At 42.0% G+C, this 17608-nt stretch overlaps 3 protein-coding genes across 5 annotated transcripts in view; 1 reads left to right on the top strand and 2 right to left on the bottom strand.

The window, feature by feature from the left end:
• Window positions 1-17608, top strand: part of LOC109971049 (neurofibromin) — an 87886-nt gene that overhangs the window by 50827 nt on the left and 19451 nt on the right. For all 3 annotated transcript variants that reach the window (XM_020619068.1, XM_020619067.1, XM_020619069.1), the window contains 2 exons: window positions 21-167; window positions 3439-3549. In XM_020619068.1, the coding sequence (XP_020474724.1) occupies window positions 21-167; window positions 3439-3549 (258 nt within the window). The remainder of the gene's footprint in view (window positions 1-20; window positions 168-3438; window positions 3550-17608) is intronic.
• omgb (oligodendrocyte myelin glycoprotein b) lies at window positions 4829-8251 on the bottom strand. Its single transcript, XM_020619072.1, has 2 exons — window positions 7308-8251; window positions 4829-6693 (listed from the first exon to the last, which is right to left on the bottom strand). The coding sequence occupies exons 1-2, from the start codon at window positions 7508-7510 to the stop codon at window positions 5697-5699; spliced, it is 1200 nt and encodes a 399-aa protein (XP_020474728.1). The 5' UTR covers window positions 7511-8251; the 3' UTR covers window positions 4829-5696.
• LOC109971050 (mucin-2-like) lies at window positions 11925-15893 on the bottom strand. The gene is made up of 2 exons (XM_020619071.1): window positions 15739-15893; window positions 11925-15169 (listed from the first exon to the last, which is right to left on the bottom strand). The coding sequence occupies exon 2, from the start codon at window positions 15126-15128 to the stop codon at window positions 13752-13754; it is 1377 nt and encodes a 458-aa protein (XP_020474727.1). The 5' UTR covers window positions 15129-15169; window positions 15739-15893; the 3' UTR covers window positions 11925-13751.

The raw sequence follows: 17608 nt of genomic DNA, 5'->3' as shown, positions 1-17608 counted from the left end.
TGTTGCAATCTAATTTCCAGGGACCACAAGGCTGTAGGCAGGCGGCCTTTTGACAAGATGGCAACCCTACTGGCCTATCTGGGACCTCCTGAACATAAACCTGTGGCTGACACCCACTGGTCCAGTCTCAACCTGACCAGCTCCAAGTTTGAGGAGTTCATGACTAGGTGAGTTTCCTGCCAGCCTGTAACAGAATGTCAGCTCATCTCAAGGTTTCCATCAGATCTCACAGTACAAGTAAATCACTTGTAGTTTTCCCTGAGCCTCATCTTTTCATTCTCTAGCTCTAATAGTTACCTTTACATCAATGGAGTGACTTTATTGTCCTCAAGGGTGAAATGTGTTTGCACAGGGCAGAGTGGTAATGCCATGAGGTAGAGTACACTATGCTGTCAGATAATATCAAAGATGCAGTGACTGTTTTGGTACTGATCAGCAGTCGTGTCACTGCTCTGCTGTGATAACTGTAGTTGCGTGGCCTTTATGAGCCCTCAGTGGGAAATGTTTTAAACTCCAGCTATACCAGTTGCAGCAGAGACATCCTTTCTTCATGTTTGCTGTCTGAATTCAGCTTTTTGACAATTTTTGATAGTAATATAAGATAATTTAGGTTGATTCTCTATAGCCGTTTGTTTCTAACAGTATCACTGCCTGCAGTGAAGGATCAGCTAATAGTTCTGCAGCTACCAAATGTTGAGGCTCTCTCACATATGCTGTTATTTGTTCTCACATAGGATGGCTGTTTGAAGATTTAATCTAAAAGTGACTTCCTGGGCGTAGATCTGTTTCCTCTTTGGTTTCCTTTAAACAGCCATCACCAAGATTTTATGCTGAAGTTGTGGCAGTGTGCTTTTGTAGCTGCTGTCTTTCCAATATTCACTACCCTTTCATCCATTCACTTCATCAGTGTTTCTGTCAATATTTTATGTTAAATGATTATCTGCAACTGAAAACAAAAGAGATGATCTCTTGTGAGAATTAGTGAATTTGTCTTGTGGTTCATGGCTAGCTATGAGAGGCTTTTTTGCAAGCCACTGGATTTAGAGAAGCGAGATTGATTGCTGGGTCCAGTATATTTCTATACTCTAAATGTGTACGGTTGATCAAATACTGTGGACAGATTTCCTCAAAGACATTATGTGTCCAGTTTGGTAGCCTGATTAGTATGGCTGGGGGTTGAAGCTTAGGCAAGAAGCAAATATTTGGCTACAATGTGACCCCAGAGTTATCTGCCTTCCATCTAAGGCACGTAGCTCTAACACACATTGTCTATAGTTCGCTTACACGCTTGGCTGTGGTATTTGCTTAACAGAGACAAGTCTAAGGTCTCTTCCTATTATACATTCAAAGGCTGACCTGCCCAATGCGTGAAGGACTAGCAGCAGGTCCCATACAGGCGCCTGTTTTCTCCTGGGGTGCTGTAGTTGCCTAACTCCACACAGAAAGTGACCTACCCAGTGATGCTCACAAACTGGCCTCCCATCAGTGTGAACATGATGTGAAGGTTTTGCTGCCATGTGAAATTTTAGCATCGAGGCCGCTCAACCAGCTGCCAAGAGAATCTGCAAGTAATGCAGTATCTCCTGTAGAGAACAAGTAACTGGGTCAAATGTCAAACCCCTACACCATGAGGAAAAAGCAGCCCAGCAATTTTTGTAAGCCAATCTTGTGGTAGGTGCCCTCGTGCTCTGCAGGGTTTCCCAAACTGAAGGCTGAAGGTCAGCTAGTAATGGCTGAGACCCTTTATCAGCCAAACTCAGAGCTGCAGCCGGCTTGAGGATGGATGCTTAATCTTGCCATCCACCCAGGACAGAAGGCCCATCCTGGCTGGAAGTTGCCAGGGGTCCCTGTTCACCATTCTGAGGAGCACGGGGAACCAAATCCTTGACAGCCACTTGGGGGCAATCAGGAGGACTCTGTGGGAGGACAGCCTGATCCTGTGAAGTGTCGGCACTATCCTGGACTGTGCCAGCGGGTGTACATAGAGGGAATTGCCTGTATGAGCCATTCAGGCTGCGGTGTCATAAGCCCTCGAGCGAAGACTGTTTGGGATCCAGCACTCCAGGGTAGGACAGTGAGCAGTGATACGCAGTGCTTCATCTGGTGTAAGAACCAGAGGTGCAATAGACTGGTCCACTGGAGGCATACTATCCAGGTCATGCTCCCCAGAGTTGTGCATGGCAGCTAGGAGTCTAGCAGCCCTGCCATGGTGAGTCTATGCCTGTGAATATGCCCAGCACCATTTTACCTATTCGAAAAGCGTGGGGCCACTGGGGCTCTCCTTAAAAAAAAAAAGTGCCAACTGGATGCACAGCAGGGCTGCTCTAAGTGTTGCCTTCAGTGAACAGGGCTCTTCCCCCTGCTCAGTGCTCACAGAGCTCCTACAGTAAGTCTCAGAGTTATGATTAGCCTCTAAACTAACTGGCTCTGCCCAGCTGTACTGCAGGCCTGCTTCTGAGCCAAATACTTCCTCCTGGCAACAGGTCAAGGAGACTGAAGCCTGTGTAGTGAGTGCATTATCACCTCCCTTCTCCAGATCCCAGCTACCTTGAGGGATGGGAATTGGGGCTGACCTCTGCACCAGCGCTCTATGCTGCTCAATTTCAGCAAAATGTCCATGTCCTGGTGAGAGGGACTGTGACCTTTCATCTTTTTTGTTTGGGGCAGCGCCTTCAGAAGCTACCCTAGAGGGTGGAAGGTCATCTCTGAACACGAGGCCTTCTACCTGAAAAAGCCTTTCTTGCAGCACCAACAAAGACAAAATGCTGCAGTTCATACATGGATCTGACGGCCTCCCGAAGGTGACCCACACCCAAACATCTGGGGCACAGCTCATGGCCATCTCTCTGAAGTTGGACCCTACAAGATATATCCCACATTGTCCTTCTCATTTGGAAACAGACAAGGCAGACTAGGAAATCTGAGCGTGGACTATGAGCATGCCACAGGACATGACCAACACATCTAGTAAACTTACCTTCACAATACAAACCACCAGACAATAACAGCAAGTGGGGAAGCTAACCAGGTTCCCCACTGTGGCTAGCTTGTCTGCCTGAGACACCATTCTGGGTGAGGAGTGTGAAGAGCCACAGACTGCAACCAAAACCTCCAGCAATGTGCCAAAAACTAGCTGAAACAAAATTCAAACAAAAAAATAAACATGAGATACCAATGAATTTGTAATTGCAACAATTCTGAACTGAATGTGGATCTTGCAGAGTAAGCTGCCTGTGGTAAATGTCAGGTAGACCGCAAGAAGATCAAAAGAGGCTGGAGGTAGGCTACCTCGTTGTAGTTAAAGCGGGGACGGACATGTAGCATACGTTGTCGCATGGGGCGCAAGGAGACACATTCACTTTTACTGCCACTGGCAGTTGGGAAGGAATGAAACAGAAATTCTGTTACTGATCCTTAGCTCTCCGGTTTGCTCTTCAGGCACCAGGTCCATGAGAAGGAGGAGTTCAAAGCCTTAAAGACCCTCAACATCTTCTATCAGGCAGGAACCTCCAAGACCGGGAACCCAGTGTTCTACTACGTGGCTCGCAGGTATGAACTGATTGCCCATCTTCTTTCTCACAACTAACAAACATTAGTTACTTTAGAGTGAAAATATCTCACTCTTTTAGAGTTGTTGGAAATACATAAACATGCAAATCGCTGTGATTGTAAAGTGGTCCTCTTCCCAACAACAAACAAGGTCAGTTTGGCCTAATCTCAGGTGGTGATGGCTGGCATTTTTACTTTTACAAACCACACACATTGCATTATATCAGTATGGTTTCAATGCTTCCTCGCTGACCTGAAAATGTTTAAACTGCTTTTTCAGTCCTGGAGAAATAGTAAGAGAAATAAAATGTCCTGAAAACATCGTACTGTTCTAAAAATAACGGACAGTATTTTTTTCCCCTGTTATTGAAAGTGACCTGTCATATCTCCACTGCTGGCAGCTGGAATTAGGGCCACTGTATTTTCAGGCATCAGATGAAGTTGGTGGCATGGTGAAATGGTCAGACTGCACCACAAAGTTGTAGGCTTTTAAATGTGCCCACACCTCCTGAGGTCAGTGTTTGGAATGTAATTAAACTAATCCTTTAGATGCTAACATTAATAAAACACAAAAATATTCATAATAGGTTACTGAATGTAAGTTGATGGGGAAAAATGATAATTTTATCCACTTAAAATTAAATCTACAACACAACATGTGCAACAAAGTGAAGAGGTCTGATTACTTTCTGAAGCCACTGTAAGGCTTCATAGAAAGAACTCTAATAAAAGGATCTGTCTTCATTTATTATAGTTTAATCACTCAATAAATAACTGTCAAACTATGTTTTTATCAATGTACTTTTGTTTGTGGTTAGTTTAACTGAATCTCAGCAAAGTGAACAGTACATCTAGAATTTTGTGGGATGATTTGAAATATAATCTTAACAGGTTTTTTTTAGACTACAAAAAAGATGGGTGAACTTCTGTGACAGACCACAAGTACCGCAGTTGTTTTTAATCCAGTCCACTCAATCACCCATAGCCCTGCACTCTTGTGCTTCATCTTCACCATGCTGATAGCCGTATGAAACTTGATACAGATGTGGACATGCTGAATACTTTGACCTCAGGATTCATACGTGTCTGCCATTCTTTTTCTTTGTTTTGAGGGAAAAATCCTAATTGTTTGTCCTAAAGTCACTACCTAAAGGACAAGAAGCCCCCTGTGAGGACATTTTAAAAACATACCTGGGTCAGTCTTAAATGTAACAAATGTTACAGAAATATGGTATGAAAGGAAGACTGTGCATTGCTCTGCCAATCTCTTTTTGCAGAATGCTAACAAGGTCAGCCATCCAACTCCAGAGCAAACCAGGCCACACTTTCTATTGCTGTCTGATGCCAATACTACTGCAGTTGATGCGTTCAAGAGAGGTCTGTCAGTTAGGGTACCAGAATGCTAAATATGTTGTCAGCCCAGTGTTGAATGGACTGTTTAATGGTGTTGCAAAAAAAGCAGCACAGACAACAAAGATATGATTTATCAGATCTTTTCTGGAGTATCTTTGACAGAATACAAAACAGTTATGTTTTTGTTGAAAGTTTCTTGATTGTATCTTGTGCTCTGGTTTTTCTTGGACTGTAGTTTTTTTTTTCTGCATGCTCTTACTATAAATATTGTCATTGCGTTGTACTGTTGTCGTTCATGGCATTTCTCTTACTTTCTTGCAGACAGGAACACCTGTAACTATTCAGTTAATTTCTAATGTTATTTGACTTCTTGTGTTTAACTAGCCCTTTACTGGTACCTTTTTTTGTTGTGAAGAAATGTTCTTGTACTCACCACTCAGTGACAGTGTTGTTGACAGATTGAGGTATGTTATATAATGTATACTGTAAATCCTATTTTGAACAGTGCAGCAGCATAAGCATCGGTATTATGAAGAGAGCATCGAGCAAAGCAGTCTGTCGGTGTGCACAATACTGAGCGCTGAACATTGACAATACCAGTTGAATTATGTATTCAGAATTTTAAGACATTTTCTGTCTTGAGGTTTATACAGTGCATCTTTGTGTACAGGGAGTTAAGAGATGTGTTTTGTTGTACGTGTTGAGCTAGCTTTAATGATAATAAACTTTAGGACAGTCGAGAGAAAGCAGTAACAGTCGCAACAGTTGTTACATGGAAAATGAAAATGGGGGTGCTAAGTGGAACTACCTGGGCATACATATATTGTCATTACTAAAATAGTTAAGATGACAGTTGGCAGAGTCTCGGTGAATTGTCTGTGGCCTTTGCTCTTTGAATTAGCTACTTTGGGCTTCTTTGTTAAAGACTGTGGGTGGGCTGTTGTGCTTGTGTGTGTGGAGAAACTGTCAAAACCTGTGGAGGATGCCCAGACAAGTACACCATGGTCCCCAGAGTCATTAACTCCTCTTTTGTCCTGGTATATTCCAGTCTCAAAAAGCGCAGATTTGACCTGGTAACTTGTTGTGGCCTCAGCAGTCCTTACAGGTGATTGACCGTCATGCCCTTCTCTACTGTTAACCCAGAGAGGTGGCTCTGTGAACAGCGCAGAGTGCCACTCCCTCCCTGGTTTTGCCAGATGGGTTTGCCCACAGATGGGTCTTGTATAACAGGGGCATCCAAAGATGGTTGAACGGGTCTGCTCAGCCCATCTCAGGAGCCTTGTTATGTTTTCCTCTTCTTCACAAGCCCAGGGGTTATCCCCAAGAGTTATTACCTCCAGCCCCATCAGCTTGTCAAAGACCCCCTCAGGCAACCAGGAGAAGCGATTAGCATGCAAGTAGAACTGAGCCAGCCTGGGCAGTCGATCCAGTGATCCAGGCAGGATCTGCACCAGGTAGTTATGTGACAAGTCAATGCTCTCCAGGTTGTGCGGCATATTCGTGGGCACAGTCCAAAACCTGTTGTGACTGAGGTTGAGAGCTTGGAGACTGGGCAGCGTGTTGTTGATGAAGACCACTCTCTCCAGCTCATTGTCTGAAAGGTCCAGTATTTTCAGATTCCAGTGGTAAGCCGTGTCATTTTTGTCCAGCGAGCGTAGATGGTTCCCGGCTGCTCGAATGTCCCACAACGACCGTGGCAATGCTGGGGGCAGGCTCACCAAGCGGTTGTAGGACAGGTCCAGGGTTCTCAGGTGGACATAGTGGCTTAGTTGGCTGTCCAAACCATGCAAACTGTCAAAAGAAAACATTTATATCAATGTGTAGTCAACAGGGTTACTGTTTTTCTGACATTGCTGTCCTTGTTTAGTGAGCAAAGAAAGTTCTGTTATAGAAGCAGGTCACTGTAAATGTAAGTTCTGCTGAACAGTAGCCATTGTGGCCATTAGTGAGTGTAATATTGTAGTTTAACTGTAAAAGAGGTATAAACTCTGCATAGTGACTCAGCAGCATCAGTTGCACATTGTCTACCTCAGATTTACTAGCATACCAAGAAACGTGTGACTAGTCACTATAACTTTTCATTTGTAAGAGGTGTAGCGTGGGGAAAACGGTTGATTCATACATACATTAGACTGTTACTATCCTCCCTCTTTATCCTCCCATTGTTTGAAAGTATTTGGTGAGGTCTAATTAAGTCATGAGGCTACATATTTTTAACTTCTTCCATGCTGCATCCCTCAGAACAGCACAGTATTGTAACAAGTATACATATCTAGTTTAAAAGCAGTTACTACATAGCACTGGTCAAAAATAAAGACTGCCTCATACACTGTCTCTGAAGATTTTATTGGTAGGAAGGCAAGGAAGGTTGGAGCTTGATGACATTACCACCTGCATCTGCTTACCTGTTAAATGAGAGGTTGAGAAAGCGGATGTTGTGCTGCAGACCAGGCGGTAGCTTGGTTAGGCCTTGTGAGGAGCAGTCGACCACACGGTGTCCCCGGCTGCAGTAGCACACAGAGGGGCAGATAGACAGCACCCAGCCTCCCAGTAACCCACACAGCAGCAGCAGGTGTAGGCAGAGCAGAGAGGCAGAGCAGGCAGGCATGGTCAGGGTTCTACAGAATCAGAGTGAGGTGTTACATAGAAGGTTATACTTCTTGAGGCAATTTGTATGAAAAGGAGGAACATGATAGAAAACTTGTTCTCACTGGTTCATATGGAATGAGCTTGATTTGTTGTAAATAATGGTTAATTCAAAGTCTGCCCTGTTCTTAGTGTAGGGTCCTGTTTTGATATTTTGTGAAACTGGATTACTTGTAGGTATGTATTCCATGTGTCTATATTAACAAGTGAGTTCAGAATTGCCAAATAGCCAGTATCCTCATTCTTGTTGTCTAGCCAGTTCAAACTTGGGGAAATACAAAGTTTAAAGCATATGATCAGATTGCTTTTTTCTTAGCACTGTGGCTATGTCAGTATAAATTACTGGTCATTCAAAGGTCACAGGTAACTTTATTATCCCCAGGGAGCAATTTGTTGTACAGGCCGCAGTACACATCAACATACACAAGCAGAAACAAACAACACAGCACATACTTATGGTTATAATGAAGCATTTAGAAGGCAAAAAGCCAGTGAAACTGTAGAATTTATTAATCTGTTAGTTCTACACTTAAGCAGGTCAAATCTGCACCCAAATAGAAGCATCAAAACTTGACCTGGCCTTCCTAAGAGTCAGAGCCTTGTGCAGGTCAGAGAGGTTGTTGTTGTAGTCTTTACCACACGCTTTAATCATTCCCTGCAGTCTGTTCTTATTCTTTAAGGAAGAAAAGGTAAAAGCAGATTAATAAATACATTGAGAAAAGTGCATGCACCTCCCCAAAAACGTCTGTGCTTGTATATATAGAGAGAGAGAGAGAGAGAGAGACTCCTTCACATTGAAGTCAGGTGTGACACCACACACCCAGACTAATTGGCACAAAAATAACTGCACAATAACAATATAACCTAAATGTTCTCACACAGTATTTTCACCCACCCACCACATTACAATACAAAATACAAGCACATATCTTTACACATCTATCTAAAAAGAGATTTAATAAAACATGAGTAAAACATCTTCCTAAAAGCTTTATCAACACTAAAACTATGAAGCTTGCAACAAAAACACATTGGCTGATGGGCTTTCTTCCTGCAGTTCAAAGGTCAGTCTGTCTTCAATAACTGTGCTAAGGTTTTTATGCTGCTGGACTAATTCAGCGGCCTGACTGCCAGTCATCACAGGAGAGATGTTAACTTGAGTCTTAGGAAAATCACTAATCATCTCTTTAGTACATTCCTTCGTGTTCTCATCCAAGACAAAAATCAAAGATGGACACGTGCTGAAGTCATGCTTTGCTTGGGACTCTAGATCTGTTGTTCATTCAGGTCAACACTTTGTTCCAGGAGAAAGCGTCTCAACAGCTGTTGATTTGCCATAACACTTTGTACAGAATTTATTCTCCTCTATCTGATGATTCCTAATGACCTTTCATTTAGTGCCATCATCAGGTCAGTTTTCTGTTATCCAGTGAGATACAGACAAGTGACAAATTAAAGAAACTGCCTGAATCAGTGTGGTCTATTCCAAGATGACTTGTAGAATCAATGCCAAGGTGCATGAAGCTGCTCTGGTGGCAGATGGTGGCCCAACACCTTACTGAGACACTTTGTCGATTTTTCTTTTCATTTTGACGCCTGTCTGTATCATATCTCTGTGAACTGAGACAAATTTGTTTCAGATCTTCCCAGATGATGAACCCTAATGACTTGTTCTGGATTATGTTTAAATAACCTGAATAGCAGTAGATTTGTTTACATTAAAGTTGAGATTTTTTGGAGAGCCTCGACTGAGTTGACTGTCAACTTTGTATTATTTGGGCATGTAGTTGCTCAGATCACATCTCTGAACTGGAATCCTCACCGAACACATACTTGTCCTCCCTCGGAGACAGTTTGCCTTCTTTTCTGACTAAAACTGAAGATTCTGTCCTGCCGCAGCTGAGCTGTGTGAGTAATGTGAGCCGTGAGCTGTCATTGCTATGTAACTCCACTAACTGTGTATATTGCTGAATATTGAACAGTTTGATGCATGCAACTGCAGCAGAAATGGTGAGTAGATCAGTTAATTCCAGACCATCCATCAGGCTTTCCTGTCAGAATCAGTCGTCTTCTAAAGTGAGACAGGACCTTTCTGCTTCTGATGCATTTTATAAGGGTGCTAGTCATCCTGACTGCCAGCGGACTTGAAGCTGTGCCAGTGGGAACTGCACTCAGTGCTGTAGTGAGATTCGGTTGATGCTATAACTGTGGCTCTGCTACTGCAGATATTCTGACTGAGGTCCATGTGTGGTTTTGTTCTTAAACACATATGCATTGTGCGAGCCTTGAAATATGTTCCAGAAATGTCCTCACGCCACTGCATTTTTCACTTGATAATTGCGGTGGATGCTCTACTGTGATTGAGCCTGACATCACTAAAATTCTCTGTGCGTTTGCTTAAATGTTGTAATATCACTTTTCCCTGTGTCCTCGTGGACTAGTAAGAGGAGAAATCTGCATAGTAATAGAGCAGGGAGTCATTTCCTCATTAGCCAGCACAATATTACACCGTAGTTCACTGCATTAACAGGATTCAAAAGTCCAGCTCTCACTGCCCTGCCTACCAGGTGCATGTGGGTCGAGCATTTTTCTTTTTCTTTCCATTTGGAATCACTCACCTCATCATGTCATCTCTCCTTTTCTCTTGTCGTGTCCTCCTCCAGCTCCAGCTGTTTTAGTCCTTTGTGTTTTATTGCTGCCGTTGGAAGGTGATGGTCTCCCACTTTTTTACTGGTTGTTGTGGATGCTGTGGCATGGCATTAAACATTCTGCCTGCTAGCGCTGGCCCCCACCCTGCTTTGCAGGCTTTCTATACAGCTGGAGGTCTGAGTTAGGAGAAGGAGAGCCACGAAAGGGTGGGGGGTGGGGGGGGCAGAGAGAGAAATGCAGCAGCAAGCCGGCCCACTCTGCTGCTGATGAGGCAAGCAAGAGCTAGAATTATATGTGTGCGTGTGTGCTGACACCAGCATGCTTCACAAGAGCTCTCATGCACATGCATTCTTATGCACGCATGAAAAAAACAATGGCTCTTAATTTGCCTGTTTATCTTATGTTATGCACAAAGAGGTTTTTTTGCCAGTGGAACGAGGGATTGGATTTGTAATCACGCTCTCCCCCAGATTTCAGTGACTACTGGATACATACATATACATATACATACATACATACACACACACACACACACACACACACACACACACACATATATATATATATGTTTGCAATCAGTTTTAAAAGCTGCACTAATCTTTACTTTATAATAACAGTGGGTAAAGTGACTGACTAATGTGAAAGGTGTTGTTCACAAGTTATCAACTTCCCCTTATCTCCAATGAGCCTTTAATCTCATTTAGCTCCTTGTTTTTTACCACATTTACTGTTTTGGCTCAGTGTCTCTGCTTTTAGCAGAATGCAGCTGTTTTAGTGAAAAAGAAAAAAATTTGCCTGAAATTGTAATTAATACTTGCATAATAATGCATAAAATGACACAATGAAAACTGTTTAATATGGAAGTTGTTTCTGATAATGATGAACCCACATAAAATTAAGTGTTTTTAGTGAGTTTCAGCTCATTGTTTAGTTTCTGGATCTTAACTTGACTGTCTTAGTTCAATGCCTCTCCTCTCATAGCATCACTCCGTGTCATAGCAGAGAAAATGCTCTGAAAAGGCATTCTGCACTAGCTGCTCAGCAGAAAACTGCAGACAGACACTATGATATTTGACACATGGATTCAAAAGGCTGGGCCAGCCTCAATCACCATTCTTTGTGAATGAGACCTGGCTTTGAAACCTTGCAGAGCTCGGCAGTTTCTGATAGCACCCAGCTACACTACCGGGGGAAGTTGAGGAGCACTCAGCTTTATTCAAATGTCCTCAGATGCCTGTGAGCGACAGCAAAGCAAGAGCTGGTGAGTTTAAGACCCTTTTCCACTGCCTGGTACTGGCTCAACTCGATTTGACTCTGCTTATTTGTTGTTCTGTCAGTCAAATGTTGGGGATAGTAGTACCTGGTCCTTACTGTACTAACTAAAAACAGCCACATACTGAGAATCAAGAACAGCATGCCTTGACAACCAGCTACACTGAGAGGGGACCATCTGCGATGGAAAACGAAGCACCCGATACCAAAAGCAAGTAGAGTTGATTCAAGTCGAGTTGGGCTGGTGCCAGGCAATGGAAAAGGGGCTATAATGGCATGTTTAGCAGCTAAAGAGTCAGATACTCTAGACCAGACAAAAGCTATAATGATGATGAATATTGTGCATACATTTGATTTCAAATAAATGCAAATATTACTCTGTCTCTACTGGATAGACAGTTGTTGCCATGTTATTAACAAAAATCAATTAATGCAACTTTAAAGTATGATGCAGTAGTCTTTTTATTTAAGCCACTTGGACAGGATGCTTTAATACAGTAAAAAGGTGAAAGAAGAGTAACAATCAGAGATCACTGATTTGCTTCTGTTGAAACAACTGAAGTGATCAACTTCAGTGGTGAGCCCCTGTATCAAGTGCCGGTGACATCCTAAAGATAATCATCATAATTACCTGAGGCCACCTTATCCACCTCTCTGTAGAGATGTATTTTAAGTATATGTGAATCCGAATATAGTAGTAGTAACACCACTGTTACCTAAGCTTAAGTAGCTGAACAAATCTTAAATCATTCACTTTGTCTTTTGTCTGTCAGGTTTCAATATTTTTAATAGTTCAACTCATTGGAGGCAACCGGTTACTGTGCAGCTATAGAATCATTTGATATGTGGCAGCAGGTTTGTTTTAAATGTGAAATCCAAAACCACAACCACTCGGAGAAACCAGTTTCACTTTGCTCAACATTTAGAATTCTCTTCAAAACAGTAAACAGGAGCACATTAAAATACATTTAAATGTACATAAAAATTTTAATAACGGCATCATGACCAGCATTGCTAGCAACCTGCAAAGAAACGAGGTGACCAGTACATAAAATAGACATCGGCATTCTTCTATAAATGGCATATTATGAAAACCACGTAACCACACTGAACAGCGTGAAACCAAGGTTTATACTGTGCAAGTAGTAATTGTGGAAATTCTTTAATTTACTTAAAAAGGCCAATCTCTCTCGAATTCAGTCTTTGTGAAGGACAGTATAACAGTCCAGAGTAAATCTAGTGTTGCTGTTTCATATGTTTTCATTATGTGTAGTTCAGTTCAATGTGTTTTGCTGTTTTACAAGCTTCACATGAGTAGTCTATTTCTGTCTCTTTTAAAAAGACCCTGGTGCCACTGAGATCTGAAACATGCTAAGCCTGGGCAAGACAGGCTGCATTTCAGACAGGCCTGGAGCCAGTGGGTTCTGTTTTATGGTTATGGTTTTACTGGCACACTAGAGGAAAGATGGCCTGTAATGCCATTTTTATAAGTATTACATAAGCCTAACAAAACTTTGCTATACTATGAATAACTGTAACCAGAGAAATTTGCTCTTGCTAAACTTTGGAAACCTGTTTATAATACAGTGACCTGTAACTTCATTACAGAGAGTACAGAATTTTCTTTGTCCCTTGAACATAACTAAGTAGAGAGTACATCAGTAAAACAAAAAAGATGTGCAGTCTGACCAGATCCATGTCCTTCTTTTTGTTCAAGTATACTGAATCCTTCTGTGGCAGATGAAACACACGTATTTATTCACACTTGGAAACTTTCTCATTACATCTAAGCTGATATGTAGAAAGTACAAATGTTTGTATTTAGCCTGTAGTATTTACCGCTGTGACTCATATGTGAAACAGTATGCCAGCCCCTGTGATGTGCAAAAGGTATTACCGTTAGTTTGCACCACCACATTTCCTTTTCTGTTTTCTACAGTAATGCTCTCCACAGGATTATGAGGGTAGAAAGCATTTTACACTCTTCAGGTCTGGTTGACATTTCTAATGATGATAAAGAAATTCCAGCAGGGGCTGGGTGTCAGAATCCCAGAAGGCAGAGTTGCCTTGCTGACAAATATAGTACTTTCAGTAAAGGCTCCAGTAATGTAAGGAAATTCTTTTCCTTCTACTATTAATGATGTACTTTAAAAAATGTTTCATAGCATTTTGCTTTCTTTGTCATTTCCTGTGTTAATATTATACTGTGTTTCAAGTTTTGCAGAACAGCCCTAGATTAATATCACTTCTCCCTTGTCATGATTTCCTCAAATGACCACAAGTTAGTCAATTTCTGGTGTCACAGTTGTTGTGGGATTAAGTTCTCTTAGATCATCACTCAGTTGTGCTGGAGTTTTTTCCACAAGTCCAGAGGAATATGCAGAATCTTGATTGAGGTTTGCAGCATCAGAATTGTTGTTTGTGTGGACTGGATTGCTTACTTGTGAAGAGGTTACAGGGACTGAGTTTTCAACAGTCTCTTGCACACCTCCTGTGCTTTTGCTTTCTGGAACCATTACAGCTGCCCCATTGCTTTCTTGCGTGTCGCTTCCATTCACCTCTCGACCGAATGTACTCCTTTGTTGTTCATCTCCAAATGTGCCTGCTGTCATGTCTTCTAACTCCTCACCTGCTTCTGGTAGCAAGGACATTCTTTTGGACAACCTTTGAGGCAGGAAGCTGGAGAGAGAAATTCGGTTAGATGACCTCAGCTTTGCCTGCCTATCGTCAGCTCCATCCTCTAGAAATGGCGAAGGACCGGCCCACTCTGTAGTAGCCGCCTGCTGCTTCTGAATCTTACGTTTCTTTATGAAGATGATTAGGAACCCTACCATCATCAGTACTAGGGCTCCACCTATTAGCCCTGCCACTACTTTACTGTGGATTGTTTCGTTATTGGAATTTGTCTCTGGTGGAGCTTGTGTTTTCTTTGTCTCGTTGATGCTGGTGAGTGGTGGTGTTGTCATGGCCGCTGAAGTTTTATATGAACTTGTGAATTGTGTAGCATCACCACCTGTGACTTGTCTAGTTCTTGATGTAGATGTGCTGTCAGCAGGCTTGGTAGTGGTGGGTGTAGTAGAGATGAGGCGTGTAGACTCATCTGGATGTGTAGCCGGATGGGTCGTTTTATCACTGGTGAATTGGAAAGTTAATGTCTTTCCTGTGTCTTGGCTTTGGGTGTGGCTGCTTATTACAGGATGTGCCCTTGTAGTCATGACTGGGTTGCTGGTTTGACTGGTTACAACCGTTGTTGCAGGTGTTCCTTCCTTGACTTGTACTTCTGTTGTAGGCTTCATGCTTTCTATTGAGCTGTTTAACTGAGGCAGTATGGAGCTGGTTGGACTTGCTGTTGTCTGAATATTAGGAGGCGTCATTTGAGTTGTTTGGAGTGAAGGTTTAGGATATGATTTCGTAGTCTTTTCCACTGTTGGATTTACATCAGCTGTGGTGGGCGGTGATATGGTCGAACCTGAGAGCTCCATAAGTTGATGAAATGTAGACACTTCCTGTGTTGTCACCTGGCCCTGTGTGGATGTATTTTCTGTTACTTCACCTGTTGTCACATTAGTGAAACTGTGGTTCTGGCCAGATGTGTCTGCATAGCTTGCTGTCACCATCAGCATCCACATGAAAATGAGACTTTTGAAACTGATAGTCATTGTTTTCTTCAGTCTTCTGGCTGGTTGCTGTATTTTTATAGCTAGAACAGAGGAAAGTTATTTTATCAGAGATACATAGTATATAATCTTAAGCAGTGGGATCTGATGAGTTAGTATTTGAAAGGAATTTGAGCAAAAATGGTATAGCATTGTGAAATGTAACTTGGTGTTGTATCATTTCCTCAAAATGCAGCTCTAAATAGCATTGCGTTTCAAGGGCACATGCTGCACCACCAACTTCATCTGGCTTACATTCGCCCCCCACTGGTCTTTGGTTACATTTTACAGTAATAAAATCTCTTAAACTAAAGGTTTTCAGTTCAATCAAAAAATATAAGACCTATCTTAATAGCGTTTTTAGCAGTTTCATCACAAATAGCTCTATGGCAATGAAGTTGTAATTGTAGCTATAAAGTTGTGGTGGTGGGTCTGTTTCTGTCCATCATATATATACGCAAGTTTTCTGTATGCAGATTTGTTATAAAATAAAAAATACATTTTTGTGTGGCTACTTTGCCTCGTCTTTGGCTCCAGCATCAATCCAAAGCACTTGAGCTATTATGTGGACATTAGACTACGTTAATAATTCAGATGATTAAAATGTACTTACCAGTGATTTTACATGGGTAACCTCTGTAACCTAGTAGTTGTGTTCAGAGTGAAGTGGCTGTTGGATATTATGCCGTTGGCCGTCTGGGTGGATGTCTCTTGAATGAAAGCAGGAACAAAAAGGTTTTCAGGGCTCCTCGCTGCTGAAAGACTGATTGTTGCCTCATTTACAGGAAGTGTGACAAATGAAACTGACAGCCTTAGTGATGTGCTAAATATGGTAGTTCATGTTTCACACCAAAGTCTTGCTGCATCAAAATGTTTAACGGAACTCTCACCTGTGAAGAATTGAGCCAAATTAACATTTGTAAAAATAAAATCTAGTACCCCAGTAAAGTAACTTTAAAGATACAGAAACATGTACACTACCCATTTAAATGTAGGCCTGATGGCTTCCATACATAGTCATTTAATTGAGATTATACAGTGGCCCTTTTCTGCTACTATCTGGTATTTCACTTCTTACAGTTATAGATTGTTATCCTAAAGAGCCATTATAAACACAGGGATGGAGAAGTGAATTATGAATATTGATTTAAAGCACAAGACATGGACACCATGCAAAATCCATTTATTTAGAACCTTGAACCAGGATAGTTCTCATTTACAGAAGAGTTATAAAGGAGCAGTAGTATTAGAAAGTCTGCAGCACAGGTCCTAGACCACTCGAGTGACAGAAGCAAATTTCAACAGACGTCTTACAAGGACTGTTGGCAGGCAGCTGTCATTTCAGAATGGCTTCAGGGTCACAGGGTCCTGGTGTCACATCTAAGAAGAGATCCTGAGATCTTTGGAATCCTTTAAAGGTGTGCTGGTGTAGTTGTTTCTGTTTGTTTCCTAAATTATTGGATTCACTCAGTTATGTTGTAAATCAAGATAAGACAGATCAAGCAGGCTTACAGTATATCAAGTGCATAAAAATATGTATCATGACATGTTAGATGCTTAAAAGTTATGCTTAACTAATTCTCGTGCAAAACATAAACCAGGTTATTTTTAGAATATTTGCTTTTTGTGTACAACAGTTTAGAAGATCTGCTCAATGCACTGCGCTTGACCAAAGACTTGGTCATGAAGTACAGTGAGCAGCACTGTTCTTAGCAAAAAATACTCAAATATTTTCCTGTTTCTTTATTTACTTTTTTCTAAATGATGGTTTATTTGACCTAATTTCACTGGTAGCATCACACATCAAAATGCATACCAGTTACTGGGACTGGTTATTGAACCTAACTATCTTTTGGTTATTAATGACCAATATGTCCTCAGCATTGAATAGCAAAAAACAGCATTGAATGCATTCTGAAATTTGTGAACCTGTTTACTTAGACTTGTTTCATTGATCAGATAGTTCCAGACTACATATAATTCTTGTTTTCATTTTACAGATGATTTAGCTAAATTCTCTGACATGAAATAAACTGGAAAGAACGTGAATGGAAAAAAATGCCAAGTAAACCTACAGCACATCAGCTGAACTGACTGGTTGCTCTTTGTCTTGAGTGAAGTGTCTGAGGCTGGAGGTTACTGATGTGGGATTACCTCCTCACACAACAAGGGGCATGTCCTCTAGAGCCCTGGTAATCTCGTGGCAGGAGTCCCCGGAGCTCTTCATCTGACTGGCCATCTCTTCAGGGTCAAAAGCCGTTGCTGTGGCCCCTTCCTCATGTCCTGCTTCTTCCCTTGCCTCTTGTATTTCAACATTGCTCTCTGCTCTCACCTCTTCGAGCATGACACTGGCATCACATGGCCCAACCAGTCCTCCAGCCTCTGGTTGGTCAGTGCCCCAGTAGCCCGTACTGCCCACCAAGTCCATGTTGGACCGAGAGGTTCGGGGGGCATTAACCCGACGCTGCATGTGGAAGACCTGG

This window comes from Monopterus albus, unplaced genomic scaffold (assembly GCF_001952655.1).
Source record: "Monopterus albus unplaced genomic scaffold, M_albus_1.0 scaffold214.1, whole genome shotgun sequence".
Classification (NCBI taxonomy): Eukaryota; Metazoa; Chordata; class Actinopteri; order Synbranchiformes; family Synbranchidae; genus Monopterus; species Monopterus albus.
The sequence above is the reverse complement of the archived record's forward strand: the minus strand, read 5'-3'. Positions and strand labels throughout refer to the sequence as shown.

What these genes read in the sequence shown, in the direction of transcription:
- LOC109971050 (XM_020619071.1), bottom strand. Translation starts at nt 15,128, where the DNA reads ATGACTATCAGTTTCAAAAGTCTCATTTTCATGTGGATGCTGATGGTG.
- omgb (XM_020619072.1), bottom strand. Translation starts at nt 7,510, where the DNA reads ATGCCTGCCTGCTCTGCCTCTCTGCTCTGCCTACACCTGCTGCTGCTG. An exon ending in CTCAACCTCTCATTTAACAG is followed by an intron (nt 6,694 to 7,307) that starts GTAAGCAGATGC and finishes TTCTTTTGACAG; the next exon opens with TTTGCATGGTTTGGACAGCC.